The sequence below is a fragment of the Pseudorasbora parva genome, chromosome 15 (genome assembly GCF_024679245.1).
Source record: "Pseudorasbora parva isolate DD20220531a chromosome 15, ASM2467924v1, whole genome shotgun sequence".
In the NCBI taxonomy this organism is placed as follows: Eukaryota; Metazoa; Chordata; class Actinopteri; order Cypriniformes; family Gobionidae; genus Pseudorasbora; species Pseudorasbora parva.
In genome coordinates, this window is record NC_090186.1 from 18,088,773 (window position 1) to 18,102,787 (window position 14,015).

The following is a 14,015-nucleotide window of genomic DNA, read 5'->3' on the forward strand; positions in this document are numbered from 1 at the left end:
GTCATGCATGAATTAATTATATATTTTTAGCAATTTAACAAATAATAATCCACAATGATTACATTACATAAAAATGAAATTGCACCTCAAAATAACACAGTGTCAATATTTTTGAGACCCCCCAAAATTTCACAAATCACGTTTTCAGGGGAGCCCATGTCTTATTTAGGGGAGCCGAGCTCCCCCTAGCTCCCCCGTAGTTCGCACCCTGTTTGTGCATTTACAACACTGTTCATAATTTACGTAAGCAGGAGGAGAGAGGAAACCCATTCAACAGTCCAACAGGCGGTGTGGCCGTCCCCACCTTAATTGTCTCTCTTTTCATTGGTCTTCCTAAAGCCTGCAGCCAATTCAAAACCACATGCCACTTTCTACACTCCCCCCACAAGCTACAGACAGCGTGGAGAGTGAGAGGGGTCGAAACAAGAGGGAGAATCACCCAAACAGAGGCAGAGAAGGTGTTAAAGCATGCCAGCATACGCTACCAACATGAGGCTTAAGTTCCCCATTCTGGCCTTGATGCTGGAAGCCGTGACCATTGTCCTGTATGCTCTTTTTGTGGTTTATGAGACCGGTGATGCTCATGATGGGAATCATCATGCAGAAGCGAATAACACGCATTCAACCAGTCCAATGACCCTTTATCCCAGTAAGTATCTGTCAGATTTATGTATGTGCTATATATGTGTGTGTGTGTGTGTGTGTCACAACAAGGCATGATTATGATATATATATATCATGTCTTGTTTTAACGTCTAAATTGATTGGTTTTAATTAAGTTTAAAATGATATTGGAATGTTATTTTACTAATTGAGCTAGAACACATTAGGTTGCCCCAGTGAATGAATTTCAAGGGTCAGATCAGAAAGATATCGTTGGAAATTGGTAGTGATTGGTGCAGAAATGTTGTTAATTGTCAGTGACCAAAAGTAAAATAAAAGTTTAATAAAACTTTTGCTGGATGATTTGGTGTTGTCCCTCCTGCAAATAAGTGCATCCTCTTTGAAGCTGTCAACTTTGCTATTAAGTTTCATGGTGCTACTCACTCATCAGTGTTCACTGACTGAAGGGTTTATTTCTGCGAAAGCTTGGGCGGCAATGTTTCACTAATGTTCATGTGGCACGCAAGTCTCTAAAAATATTCCCTCTGTAGAGGAGTCAATGCCATGGGCTGCGGTGCTCTCAGGAGAAAGACAAAGAGGAGAGGGTGATAAAGTTCAGCTTTAGCCTTTTAAACATGTCATCCAATGAGCTTTTCAACTGGATCTGATTCAGGAGACACATCTTACACTGGACATTAACTGGTGACTGAATACAGTAAAATGTCCATAGGACCAAACACTTGCATTTGTTAATACTACTATGAACATTATCATCTTAACTTTAAATTATTAAATTTAAATGATGTACCAGTTTGGATCTAATTGCATTGCATGTTCTCAGCTGAAAAAAAACTGCACATTGGAAACTGCTCATTAGCTATTTTTAATGTTTTTTTTTTTTTTCATGTTGAGGGCATGTCCCTGATGGCATGTGTGTAGATTTTATGAAATTACAAATAAATTTGAACTAAAATACGGTATATTTTGTGTCTGTAACATAGTCTGGGTCATATTTTTACTTTGCATAGTTTTGTTAATGGTTTTCAATGTTAAATTCATGCAGGCATGTGTGTAGATTTTACACAGCTGAATTTGAAACAAAATACTATATTGTTTTATTGGACAGAGATAATTTGATGTCAAAGAACTACAGAAATGGGAAACATTCTCCCCTTGCCTAAAAATGCAGATCATGAGACTTTTTTTATTTTTATTGTGACCCACCAGCTGAGAATTACTGATCTAGAAAATGTGTAGTTAGTAATTATTCCTTCTGTGCAAATAGATATACTGTACATTTCTGTATAGATGTTTCTAACATCAATTGCATTCCTTTAATTTTCTCTGCATGTTTTGCTCCTTTAGATGCACTGGCTGTAAAAAAAAGAGGCTTGTTTCCTTTTATCTTCACATTGCACTCGTGGTTTCTTGCTTGGACTGAAACCAGCTCTAGGGTGTGGAGAGTATGAACATGCAAGATTAGTCTCAATGTCACATGTGTCCTCAGTTTCCATTCAACTCTTCAAAGTTTGTAACCTGAATAATGTTCTCAAAGTTACAAGTGCATTGAAAGTCATTTGTGCATTTTTGCAGTTGTTCTGTATAGATATACTAAATAGATAAATGCATTTCAATGGGCCGGATTTTACTAACAGCTTGGCGTTAAAGAAACATTTAGTCAGGATTTACTAAAGACATGCAGTGAACAATTTGCACTGAAAAGGTGTGGAAGTTTTTTTTGGTGTTTGTTTTTGTTTTTTTGTGGCTAACCTTATTGCATATGCATTAGTTTTTTTCCCTTCCAGATTGTAAATTAATGATTATAAATTTCAATTATTGACATGTTTTACTAAGGTTTGCGCTCGTCAATTTACTGGTGCTTGCACCATTATTTACCACCAAAAAAGCATGTCTTAAACCAGACACTAACCAGACGTTCTTTAATTTGGGCGTTGTCAGTAGATCACGCACAGAACTTTCCACTCCCATCTGCACTGTTTTTTCCAATTGCGCTCTTACGCTAATTTGCCCTGTTTAGTAAATCTTGACCAATATGTCTTATTAAAATACTTGTATGTTCTTTTTTTTAACTGACATTAAAGTCAAAGTGTTGGGCATGGGAAGTTGGAGATCAGGGGTTCTCAACTCTGACCCTCAAAATCCACTTTCCTGGAGAGTTTAGCTCCAGTCTTAATCAACCTCGCATGTCTGTAACTTTCTAGTAAGAGCTCGATTAGCTTGTTCAGATGTGTTTGATTAGGGTTGGAGCTAAACCTGGCAAAACGTAGGACATCGAGGGCCAGAGTTGAGAACCCCTGCATTAGAGCATTCAAATTCTTTGCCACCTAATGAACCTGATGACCTCTAAAAACGTAAAGAAACATGAAAGTTAAAGACAAATAAAAAGCATGTGTTTATAGACTGGGAAAACTAAAGCCATCTGTCACAAACACGCAAAGCATTCCAGAAATGAATGTGCAAAGCTTCAAATAAAAGAAAATAAAGGGTACTTTAATCTTGGCAACAGAGAAAACAGATATAGCTAAGTTATGTCACCATGCTCTAAATTAGTGCTGACAGAATGTAATTAAGTCATTGAACATTCGCAAAGAGAGGAAACTTTCCAGCCATTAGGAAAATGGGACCTTTGAGATTTTATCAGCAAATCTGTTGCATGTGGGAAATACAAAAAATTCTACTGGGAAAATAATTGTGTTTGTTGTTAAAGCCAATGGTTGGGAAAAATGACTTGTGCACCTTTACTCAGCCGGCAAGATTATCTGTATTTCACTATGATGCTCTTCCAAAGTTTGCATACCAGTGAAAAGTCCTTTAGCCAACTCTATCATTGTAAATATGTATTACTCAAGATCAACAGAAAGATCAGAGGGAAAGACTTGGGTCGTACAACAGCTGATAAGGGTAGATAACCTCTGTTAGCTGTGTCAGAGGCCCACTTTAATGTTTTGGGTTTTTTTTCAGCAGGACTTAATTTTATTCCTCAACAACCATCAAATACTATAGTGACAATAAAGTGAATGATTGGTTGAAGACGGAGTAAAAAAAAAAAACTCTGGTACCACAACTAAATTTGAAGAAGGATGGGAAGGGCTGTGATGATTTAACAAAGCTAGATCCTATCAAATCCTTCGTTGAGATGTTTTCTGTGAAACTTCTAAAAAATGACCATTGAGAATTGAGTTTATGTAGTAATAGATCACATTTTGTTGTTTGTTTGTTTTTAGATGGCCTGCAAAGCAAGATAAGACTCAGCTTTGCTGATTGTTAATCATTGCATATTTATCTGAAGTTTTCCTGTTTAGTCTGTTTTTACTGTATCAACGTATAGTTCTTTGTATGGCCTGCTGCCAGCATGGAGTATGTTATAAAATTAGGATATGATCGTTTATAAAGACAACGAGCAATAAAAATATATAGCAAGCTATAAAAAATATGTAGCTAGCAAATAAAAGGGCCTTACCGCTAAGCTTAGTTGGTAGTACTTACAGGGTTCATCGGTTATCTTGATTAGCTAAGCAGATGTCAGACTGTGAGCATTATGATTGATGACTATTTGGGTTTGTCCAGATTTTGTGTGGATTATTGAATGGGTGGAGGGTTTCAGAGGCCTTCCGAGGAAGCCTGAAGTAATGTTCGTCTATTCAAAGTCTGGTGCCGCACCTTGGAGGTTTGCACTTCGTAGTTCAACTTGTCTCTCTTGGGACTGACAATGCGACCCTTTTAAACTTCCTGACAATCGTTAACGTGTCTGATTATTATCAGCAGGCACAATAATATGTTTTGTATTGTGTAGCCTAAAAACTGGCCTTGCTGATGAATCAGGTGTTTTGGACCACATCCTATCTCTGTGTTCAGGGATGTTGACTGCAGCTTCCTGAGTTTGAAAGTCTAGAACTAATTTCCTCTCTGCAGGAAAGATGGGCTAAGGCCAGCAGTGTTGGTGCAATGTTTTGTTAAGACAATCAATGTGTACATTCAAGTTTTGTAAATTCATAAAAATAAAAATAGATATAATGTATAAGTGTATCTTTTTACTCTTAGCATTTCCTTGCTTCTCTAGAAAAGCAATCAGTTTGCTTTAATGAATGAATCCATCCAAATTTCGACAGGGAAATACCCTTGATGGGTTGCCAGAAAGCATTTTAATTCAAAATGCAGTGATATAATATACATCATAGCAATTCAATTATTAATCCGTGAATCAGTGTCACTCAATTTCTGGCATGGTTTCCATTCCCAATAGTACTCATTCATGAAAACAAATGACTTCAGGTCGCTTTTCGACTGCAAATCTCTGGGTGCTTTGTCAATCCAAATTAATCCAAACCAGTTTTAGATTCTGAAAGCTCTGTTAATATATGTACCTTAGAATTTTGCCATCCGAGTCACATATTTGTTTGTGTGCGCATTACATTTGTGCATTTGCAGGGCCCAGTCAACGTTTTTTTGAAACAGAAAGCCTTTTTGAAAACATCTTATGGCTTGATGTGTTGTAGCCAGTTAGGGCACTGAAATGGCTGGATTGCTCAAATGTAACTAATCTTGAAATAATTATATTTTAACACTCATTAGAGTCATGTGAAGTGAATAAAATTACACATGACAAAAGAGACCCTTTAAACCTGTCATTCATAGACTAATAGAAAAGCACACAAGACCTTTGTTGAGTCATCTTCATGCAGCACTGTCAAGCTACAAAAGCCAAAAATAGCAACATATTGTAAAAGAAAGTCTTCCTAAGTCATAAAATAGCTTATATAAATTTGAGCTGTAAATCACTGCTATAGCTTAACAGTTCTCCCTTTCATTGCTGACCTGTTCAAATTACAGATGGAGTTAATGTGGTTATAGGACGCTGGAAAAACCATTCTTTCATTAACCTTTTATCCATGTGTCCAGTGTTTCAGGATGTGCACGTGATGATCTTCATTGGCTTTGGTTTCTTGATGACCTTCCTAAAGAGATATGGCTTCAGCAGTGTGGGCATCAACCTGTTGCTGGCTGCCTTTGGCTTGCAGTGGGGTCTTCTCATCCAGAACGTCTGGCACATGCATGATGGAAAAATACCCGTCAGCATTTACAAGTAAACTCAACCTTTTGGTGACGGTGGGGTCTTGGGTGACTTAATATAGCTGATAATTATTTCATTATCCAACAAAATATAAATTCTAGGTGTTCAGTTACATTTAACTTCATTTTAAGTTAAAATGTAATTAATGTAGTAGTAGTAATAATAATAATAATAATAATAATAATAAATCTGACTATATATATCCATGAGTAAAACTGCATCTGTCCCATAAATCCTTCTCTGCAGAATGATTAATGCTGACTTCAGTACAGCAACGGTTCTCATCTCGTTTGGAGCGGTTTTGGGGAAAACCAGCCCTGTCCAGCTTCTCATCATGACCTTGTTGGAGATCACCATCTTCTGCATCAATGAGCATTTGGTTGTGGGAGTTCTTGGGGTTTGTTAAGGCTCATTTGTTCATTTACTTAATTCAACATTTTATTATTCAGAGGGAATCAAAGTGAAACCTCTTCCATTCTTATTTGACCACTAACTTGATTTGCATCAAATAAAGGACATAGTGTAGGTTTAAACATTATAAATATTTTTTGTACTTTTAATTTGGTTGAGTTTCCTTATTATTGTTAGCAGAGCCTCATGAAATGTTCATGCTGTCTGAGTTCTTGCAACATAATTTTATTACAAAAGGAAGCTGGGTCAAAGATGAAGGAAAAGGGCTGTTTTCTATCTCCTTCCTTAAGTTGGATAAACTTGATGAACACACCCAGTGTTCCAACAACTAAAACACATGGTATCATAAACAACCTCTTAAGATATAGTGCCTGTATTATGTGGGAATAAATACCCTCCACAATTATTGGCACCCCTGTTTAAGATGTGGACATAGACTTCTAAAAATTCTCATTTTTTTAACAACATAGAACCTAAATGCCAAAAAGAGGAAAACCCCAACCTTTCATTTAAGTACATTACTTTGGTGGTAAAAATAATAATAATAATCACAGATTTAGAAGAAAAACAAAACAAAAAAAGCCTTGAAATCATGTGTCCCACAATTATTGGTATCCCTGATGTTAATAATTTGTTCAACCCCCTTTTGCCAACAAGACAGCACTTAATCTCCTCCTATAATATTTCACAAAGAGAGAGGGATCTTTGACTATTCTTCTTTGCACAATCTTTCTAGAATTATAGTGTCCTAGGTCCTCTCTTATGCACTCTCCTGTTTAGCTCGCCCCACAGGTTTTCGATGGGTTGAGGTCTGGGGACTGAGATGGCCATGGGAGGACGAGTTTGTGACTGCTGAACCATTTTTGTGTAGATTTTGCCACATGTTTTGGATCATTATCCAGCTGATGACGACCCATCTTCAGTTTTCTGGCAGAGGCCATCAGGTTTTTATTTAAAATTTCCTGGTAGCTAAAAGCATTTATAATGCCATGTACCCTAACAAGGTTCCCAGGGTCTTTGGAAGAGAAACAGGCCCACAGCATCACAGCGTTTGTTCTCTTGTCTTTGCCATGTTGACAAATGGTCATAATCAAATGTCAAAATTCAAAATGTCATATTTATACCCCAGGGAAGAAGCAGTAAGTCATGAATTACTAATTAAAAGTTCCTAGATACCCTGGCCATCTTTAGCAACTACAGAAACATATATTTAGAAAAACAATAATTAAATTTTTCAGAGGATTTGTTAGGGTTGGAAATAATTGTGGGAGACATGATATCAGGTTTTTTTCTTTCTTCTAAATGTGTGATTTTTATTTTTATTTTTTTACCACCAAGGTAACGTACTTAAATAAATGAAAGGTTTGTTTTTCCTCTTTTTACATTTGGGTTTTATGTTGTTTAAAAAAAAAAGAGATTTTTAGAAGTCCACGACCACATCTTAAACAGGGGTGCCAATAATTGTGGAGGGCACTGAATATATATAGTATTATTTTTAGCATTATTGGTAAATGGACTGCATTTATATAGCGCTTTTATCCAAAGCGCTTTACATTTTTGCCTCACATTCACCCATTCATACACCGACGGCGATGTCAGCCATGTAAAGCGCCATCCAGCTTGTCGGGAGCAGCTGGGGTTAGGTGTCTTGCTCATGGACACCTCGGCACTTGGTCAGGTGGAACCGGGGATTGAACCACCAACCTTCTGGTTTGTAGACAACCTACATGAACCACTGAGCCACTGCCGCCCCGACTATTGACTATTGTTGACTATTAAAGTCAACAATGCACTGATCCTGTCTAAATAAAACAGATTTGATATTGAACAGTGATGGCATCTCTAGAAAATAAACCAGAGGTTTATGATGTTGGTGCCTCCATGATCATGTTTACATGTGGTATTAAGATGCATTTTGGTCAATCTCAAGTAGACAGGGCAGACACATACCTGTCAATCTTGAACTTTTAGGCTACTGCAAGTTTTTCATTTGTTCTTCATAAACTTCATTCTTTTTTCTTAACAGGTTTCTGATGTTGGTGCCTCCATGACCATCCATGCTTTTGGGGCTTACTTTGGATTATCTGTCGCTCGTGTTCTTTATCGTCCAGGTCTTCGGAACGGCCATGAGAATGATGGATCAGTCTATCACTCAGACATGTTTGCAATGATCGGTATGTGTAGCCCTTCCAGTCAGCTTATTCCACTGTCTAAGGAGAGTGACTAACCAGGTCTACTTATTTGCCTATACATTTCTCCTAGAGCTTCAATACATCTAATGGTTTCATATGCATGCAATTCTTCAGTAATGTACATAATTTACATAAAAGGTAACTGGCAATTGGTAGATGCCACATTTAATTGAACATGAATGAAAATGTGCTATGAAGGGATAGGCAGTCTTTTTTACCGGTGTACCTTTGTGTTGTTGTTTCAGATGCCAAGACATTGAAACTATGTCTGTGCAAAATCCAGTGGATAAAAGAACTTTAGAATTTTTTTTCTGGTGACATTAAGGCCATGTTTACATTTGGTATTAAGATGCATTTTGGTCAATCTCAAGTAGATGAGGCAGACACATACCTGTTTAAAACTGGTGTTTTAATCTATTTTGTCCACTTCCAACTACTTCTGCCCTGATTTTTTTGTGAGGAGTCAATGGGTGGGTAAATGTATGGGTTTTTTTCAGATCTTTTGATCAAATGGACTAAAATAAGGTTGTGCCAATTTACATATGAGCGTGCTCGGACACGACAGAAAAACATAAGGAGAGCAGCAGCTTTCAATTCTGCTTTGACCACGGTGAACGCTGTGAGTGTCTTAGAAATAAGGAAGGGTAGGAGAACATTGTGCTTGGTATGTTTTTCATCTTCAGACCAAACTTGGGTCTCCAGTCGACAAAGTTTAAATCCAGTATGGATAGCGTGCTTCCCAAAATGTTTAAACGTTAGGTCAGTATGCGAAGAGTAGGCCTTTTATGGCTGTTCGAACACATTTGACCACATGAGCATCTACACAACAAAATCAATCAAGCTCAAAACGTTTTTACACCCTGTTTACACCTGTATTCAGCGTAATACACTTTTTATCCAATTGACCAAACACATCTTAATACTATGTATAAATAGGGCCTATGATTTGACTTTTGTAGCTCACAACATAATTTGTGAAAAATCGAATAATTAAGGTGTAGGGCAGCCTTTGCATTTGCAATTAAGGTGTGTGCGAATGTGCATGTGTGCATGTGCTTAGAATGGTGATCATATAAATGTAATTAATCAAATATTGTGTCTGTACCCAGCAAGTAATAGCCTTGATTTCACCTGGATAACTATAAAACCAATATAGTTTGGTTTCATTTCTTTGACATGTTCATGTTCTAAATGACTAGTCTGTCCTTGGGCAATGGTTAGACATTTTCACTGACAGCCAAAATTTTGCCTTGTTTTAGCCTAGACGTCAGGGCTGAGTTTGGACTCATTAACATTAACCATTCCACTCTTCCTGTGTCTGTAGGCACAGTCTACCTGTGGATGTTCTGGCCCAGCTTTAATTCTGCTATTGCTGAACCTGGTGATGCTCAGCTTAGAGCTGTTATCAACACATATTTCTCTCTGGCTGCTTGTGCTCTCGCTGCTTACGCTACCTCCAGTCTGGTGGAGAAGAAGGGGAAACTTGACATGGTGGGTCATACCAGTCTCTTGTTATAGTACCAGATCTCACATTTAGTAGCCCATGAGCCTTGTGACTTAGCTAGTTGTATTCTGTTGCATAGGTTCACATTCAGAATGCCACGCTGGCTGGAGGTGTTGCAGTGGGTACATGCGCCGACATGAACATCCAGCCATTCGGAGCAATGCTGATCGGAACCATTGCAGGCATTATCTCCACCGTTGGCTTTAAGTTCCTCACTGTATGATTTTCTTTCACGTCCCAGATGCTCTCTATATCATGAATCCATCATATATGAATCCATTTTTGTTTCTCTGTCTCCTTAGCCCATACTCGCCTCCAAACTTGGAATCCAAGACACCTGTGGCGTGCATAACCTCCACGGCATGCCAGGCATCCTAGGGGGTCTTGCTGGCATTGTGGCAGCAGCACTGAATAAAAAAGAAAAGTAACTGTCAGATATTAATAATTTTTTGGGGGATTTTTGTTATTATTGGTATGGCAGCAAATGTTTTTATTTTATTTATTTTTTTAATATATATTTATGTGTTTGTTTATTCCAGTGTTTCAGCCGCTAATCAGGCAGGGGGTCTGGCGTCATCTCTGGGGTTTGCTTTGGTGGGTGGATTGATCACAGGTGGGTACTACTGACACAAGCACTGTGACATCTGCAAGAGATTGTATTTCTTTTCATTTAGATCTAATTCATCAGATCAAAACCATATAAACCAACATGAATTCAAAGAGTACATTTCAAGGAACTTGGCACATGCATTTTAAAGTAGATTTTTAGACACACTTACATGTTACTGAATCACTTAACATTACCTTATTACATTTCAAATAAGTATTTTTATTTTTATTTATTTTTTTAAATAAAAAATAAAAAACATTTTACATACCTCCTCCAGGTCTGATTATGAAGATTCCATTTTGGGGACAGCCACCCGACCAAAACTGCTTCGATGACTCAGTCTTCTGGGAGGTACGTCAGAAAAAAAAGAGGGAAATCCAAATGTTATTTAGTAATGCATGGTCACATGGTCAGCTTTTTTTAACGTTCATGAAAATGTCTTATAGCTTATAAGTTTAGTAAACCGAAACTTTTTTGATATGCAGGTACCTGAGGAGGAGGAAGAAACTGAAGAACATTTGGCTCATGGCGAATATTCCCCGAACAAAGCCGAAGCTTAAAGCAAGAGACCCGGTTTAAAAAGCACATCAGGAGCTTTTCAACCATCAGCATCTACACCACTAAAATCATCCACAGTGACAACAAGCTTGATTAGGTGTTATGTATTCTTTTGTAAAGGTTTTTTTTTTTCTAATTACATGTAGCTTAAATTTAAAAACATGCAATTCATATTATTACACCGATAGGTGGTTTTCAAAACGTTCTAAGAGTAGGCATTATACAAATGAAATGTACGATGGTTAAAATTATATTAACAAAAAGTTACTGAGTTAACTCAAAGTGCGGGTCAATTATTGTTGCCATCTGCTGAACTGCACTAAGCAGACATTGACTGTTGCTCACTGTAACATACCAAAAATCTGAGCCAATGTGAGACATCTTTCTTAAGTGCCTTTAATCATAATTCGTTTTGCTTTGAATAAGCTTTTTTTTTTTTTCACAGACCTCACTAGATATACATTTTGAACAATGTTTTCATATATATTTTTTTACAATCATGCTAATTAGTCCACATCCAAAGAGGGATCCTTTAACTTTTTTTCAACAATTATATTTGCTTATTATTGTGATTAGTAACACTTTATGCAATGATATAAGAAGTATTTAAAAGTATTGTATCCTGAAAAAACTAACAAATATATGATTGACTTATATCTTCCACACAATTTCTAATCATTAAATACGAACTCAGGCAAACAGTGGCCCCATTGGTATTATAAAATTCAGAAAAAAAGTCACATTTAAATTGTATTTATATAGAACATAAAATAAAGTGTCATGTATTTAAAAAAAAAGAAAACTGTCTTATGTAGGCCAGTAAGAGCTGTGCATGTAAACCTCACTCTCCTGATCTCAAGAGGTGTGCTAGCGACTGACACTAGAGGCCACGGTCTTTAGTGTTCTTGTTAGCGCACCCGCCTCCCACGCCAGAGCCCCCAGTTTGAATCTTGTTTGGAGCATTTTGAGCAGGACTGGTTACATTTAGTGCTGTGACCCAGCTGGGACTGAGGTTAATGGACGTAGGTGAAGTGTGTTAGAGGCAGCTGTTTTTAGCTTCCTTGATAGCATGACTGTCTCCCATGCTGGAGACGCCAGTTCGAATCCCGCTCAGTGGGTCGAGTAGGACCAGTTACACAAGGACACTTTTCCAAATTGTTAGGTTTAAAAATATGAAACAAGATAAAACTTGTTGATTAAAGGATCCCTGGAACCATCTGATTAAAAGTAATGTCATAAATGACTAAGAAATGAGAAGTTAATTCTGATTAAAGCTCTATCATAATTGTGATGTAGTGTCAAAATACATTTTGGGGCCATTGTACATTATATCTTTAAAACTTATTTTTTTGTCAGGATTATTTTAAAGAGCATTACATAAAAGCTCTTTTACTGCATTGCTTGAACTTTCAGCTAGTAACAAATAAGCAGACGTGATCGGATAGTCACTGCTTGCACTTGGTAAAACTTCCAAATGCCATGTTCTTTAATGACAAAAACTCCTTGCAAGCTGACTTACTGATTTAATTTTTGTCTTTGAATGTATGTTCCCACATGACTCACTCCTAAACCTCATCCATTAATTGTATTTTAAAAATCTGTGAATGTATTAAACTTTTACTGTCATTTATAAAATCAGCATATCTGAATTCATTTTTTTTATATTATATTTATCTCGAAGGCTGCTAATGTGTGACGTGAGTATATAGTAGAGAGTATATAGTATAATAGAGAGGTTTAAGATATTTTTCGATTTTGCACAGCAATTTTTTTTGTTTTTAGTATATTATGTTATTAAGGATCACCCAGAGGCCATCTGACTGACATGTACAACAACCAATCACAGTTCATTTTGTCCATATTTAGGGGAGTGAATATATTGTTGGTGTCCCTACAATAAGAGACCGGTGTATAAAACTCTTGGACGTAATTTAAAGCTACACTGTATAAATTTTTTAGTTTATTCTTAGCTAAAAACACTTAGTTCTTTCAAAAATATATGTGCTCATTAATGTATATTTACTTCTTTCAAGTAATAAAGTATTCTCGCAAGTTTATATTATGCCATTGAAAATACATATGGGTGAGGGGTTCGAATGGTAGTTGCCATGTTGCCCCTGCATCCTGAAAGTACATTAGCCAAAGAGGGACATACCTGTAAATTCAAGCTTCGCCTTTCGCGTTTTTAACACTCAATGGCACCATGTCGAATGTGAAGAGAGGGATTGCCATGTTAATCTTGGACTAAATCGGCTACCATAGGAGTTAAAACGAAATCAGAATTGAGGGGAACAGAACCTATTATTCACTGGATGGACATATACCTTCACACCGCTAGATGGGGGAAAATATCACACAGTGTAGCTTTAAAGAGTCTATGCCGCAGACTTTACATGTTTCACAAACTTTTGAAAACCCAGTGTTTAGTTGATCCTGATAAGTGTTTGTTGTCACAGTTGTAAACACAATGACTTGCTTCTTCCATAAGGGGGTTAAGAGTCACGGCAAGCCGCTTTTCCACTGTTGGGCCGAATGGTTCTAAGAATGGTGAGGAATGGTTCAAGCTGTATTTCCATTTCAGACTGGTTCAGCATGGCACAATTACAAACCATTCTTGGCCCGGAATTTTCAGCACGGTTGATCATGGTTGCTGATAGAATATGTGTAAGCGACGTCACAACTCAGGAGCAGTCACTTTTTTTGTTGTCTAGCTAACAGTGTCTCTGTAACTGGCTAAATACACTATTTGTGTGATTTAAACACAAATGTATTATAAATATCCAATCATCTTCCATTAACACGGTTGCTACTTACATCAAGGGTGGCCACCAGGCTATTGATCTGTTGCAGGACAGTAAATGTTTTTTGCAGGACAATGTGGGACGTGTGTGAGACATACATTTATTTTGCTTCTATGTAAATATTGCTTTACATTCGTTGGCAAACTTGGCATATCCGATTAATGTTCCTGCCGGTTGGTGCCCACCTTATAATGTTTCGCTTCTGGCTACATTAAATCCTGGAGAGAGGACAATTCTAGATTCA

General features: G+C 37.2%; 1 protein-coding gene across 1 annotated transcript; it reads left to right on the forward strand.

The window, feature by feature from the left end:
- Positions 1 to 376: 376 nt before the first annotated feature.
- rhag (Rh associated glycoprotein) lies at positions 377 to 12,471 on the forward strand. The gene is made up of 10 exons (XM_067417273.1): positions 377 to 649; positions 5,524 to 5,707; positions 5,942 to 6,092; positions 8,133 to 8,280; positions 9,623 to 9,789; positions 9,882 to 10,019; positions 10,105 to 10,226; positions 10,342 to 10,415; positions 10,690 to 10,763; positions 10,898 to 12,471. Exons 1-10 carry the CDS (start codon positions 469 to 471, stop codon positions 10,970 to 10,972), a joined length of 1,314 nt encoding a protein of 437 aa, XP_067273374.1. The 5' UTR covers positions 377 to 468; the 3' UTR covers positions 10,973 to 12,471.
- Positions 12,472 to 14,015: the final 1,544 nt, after the last annotated feature.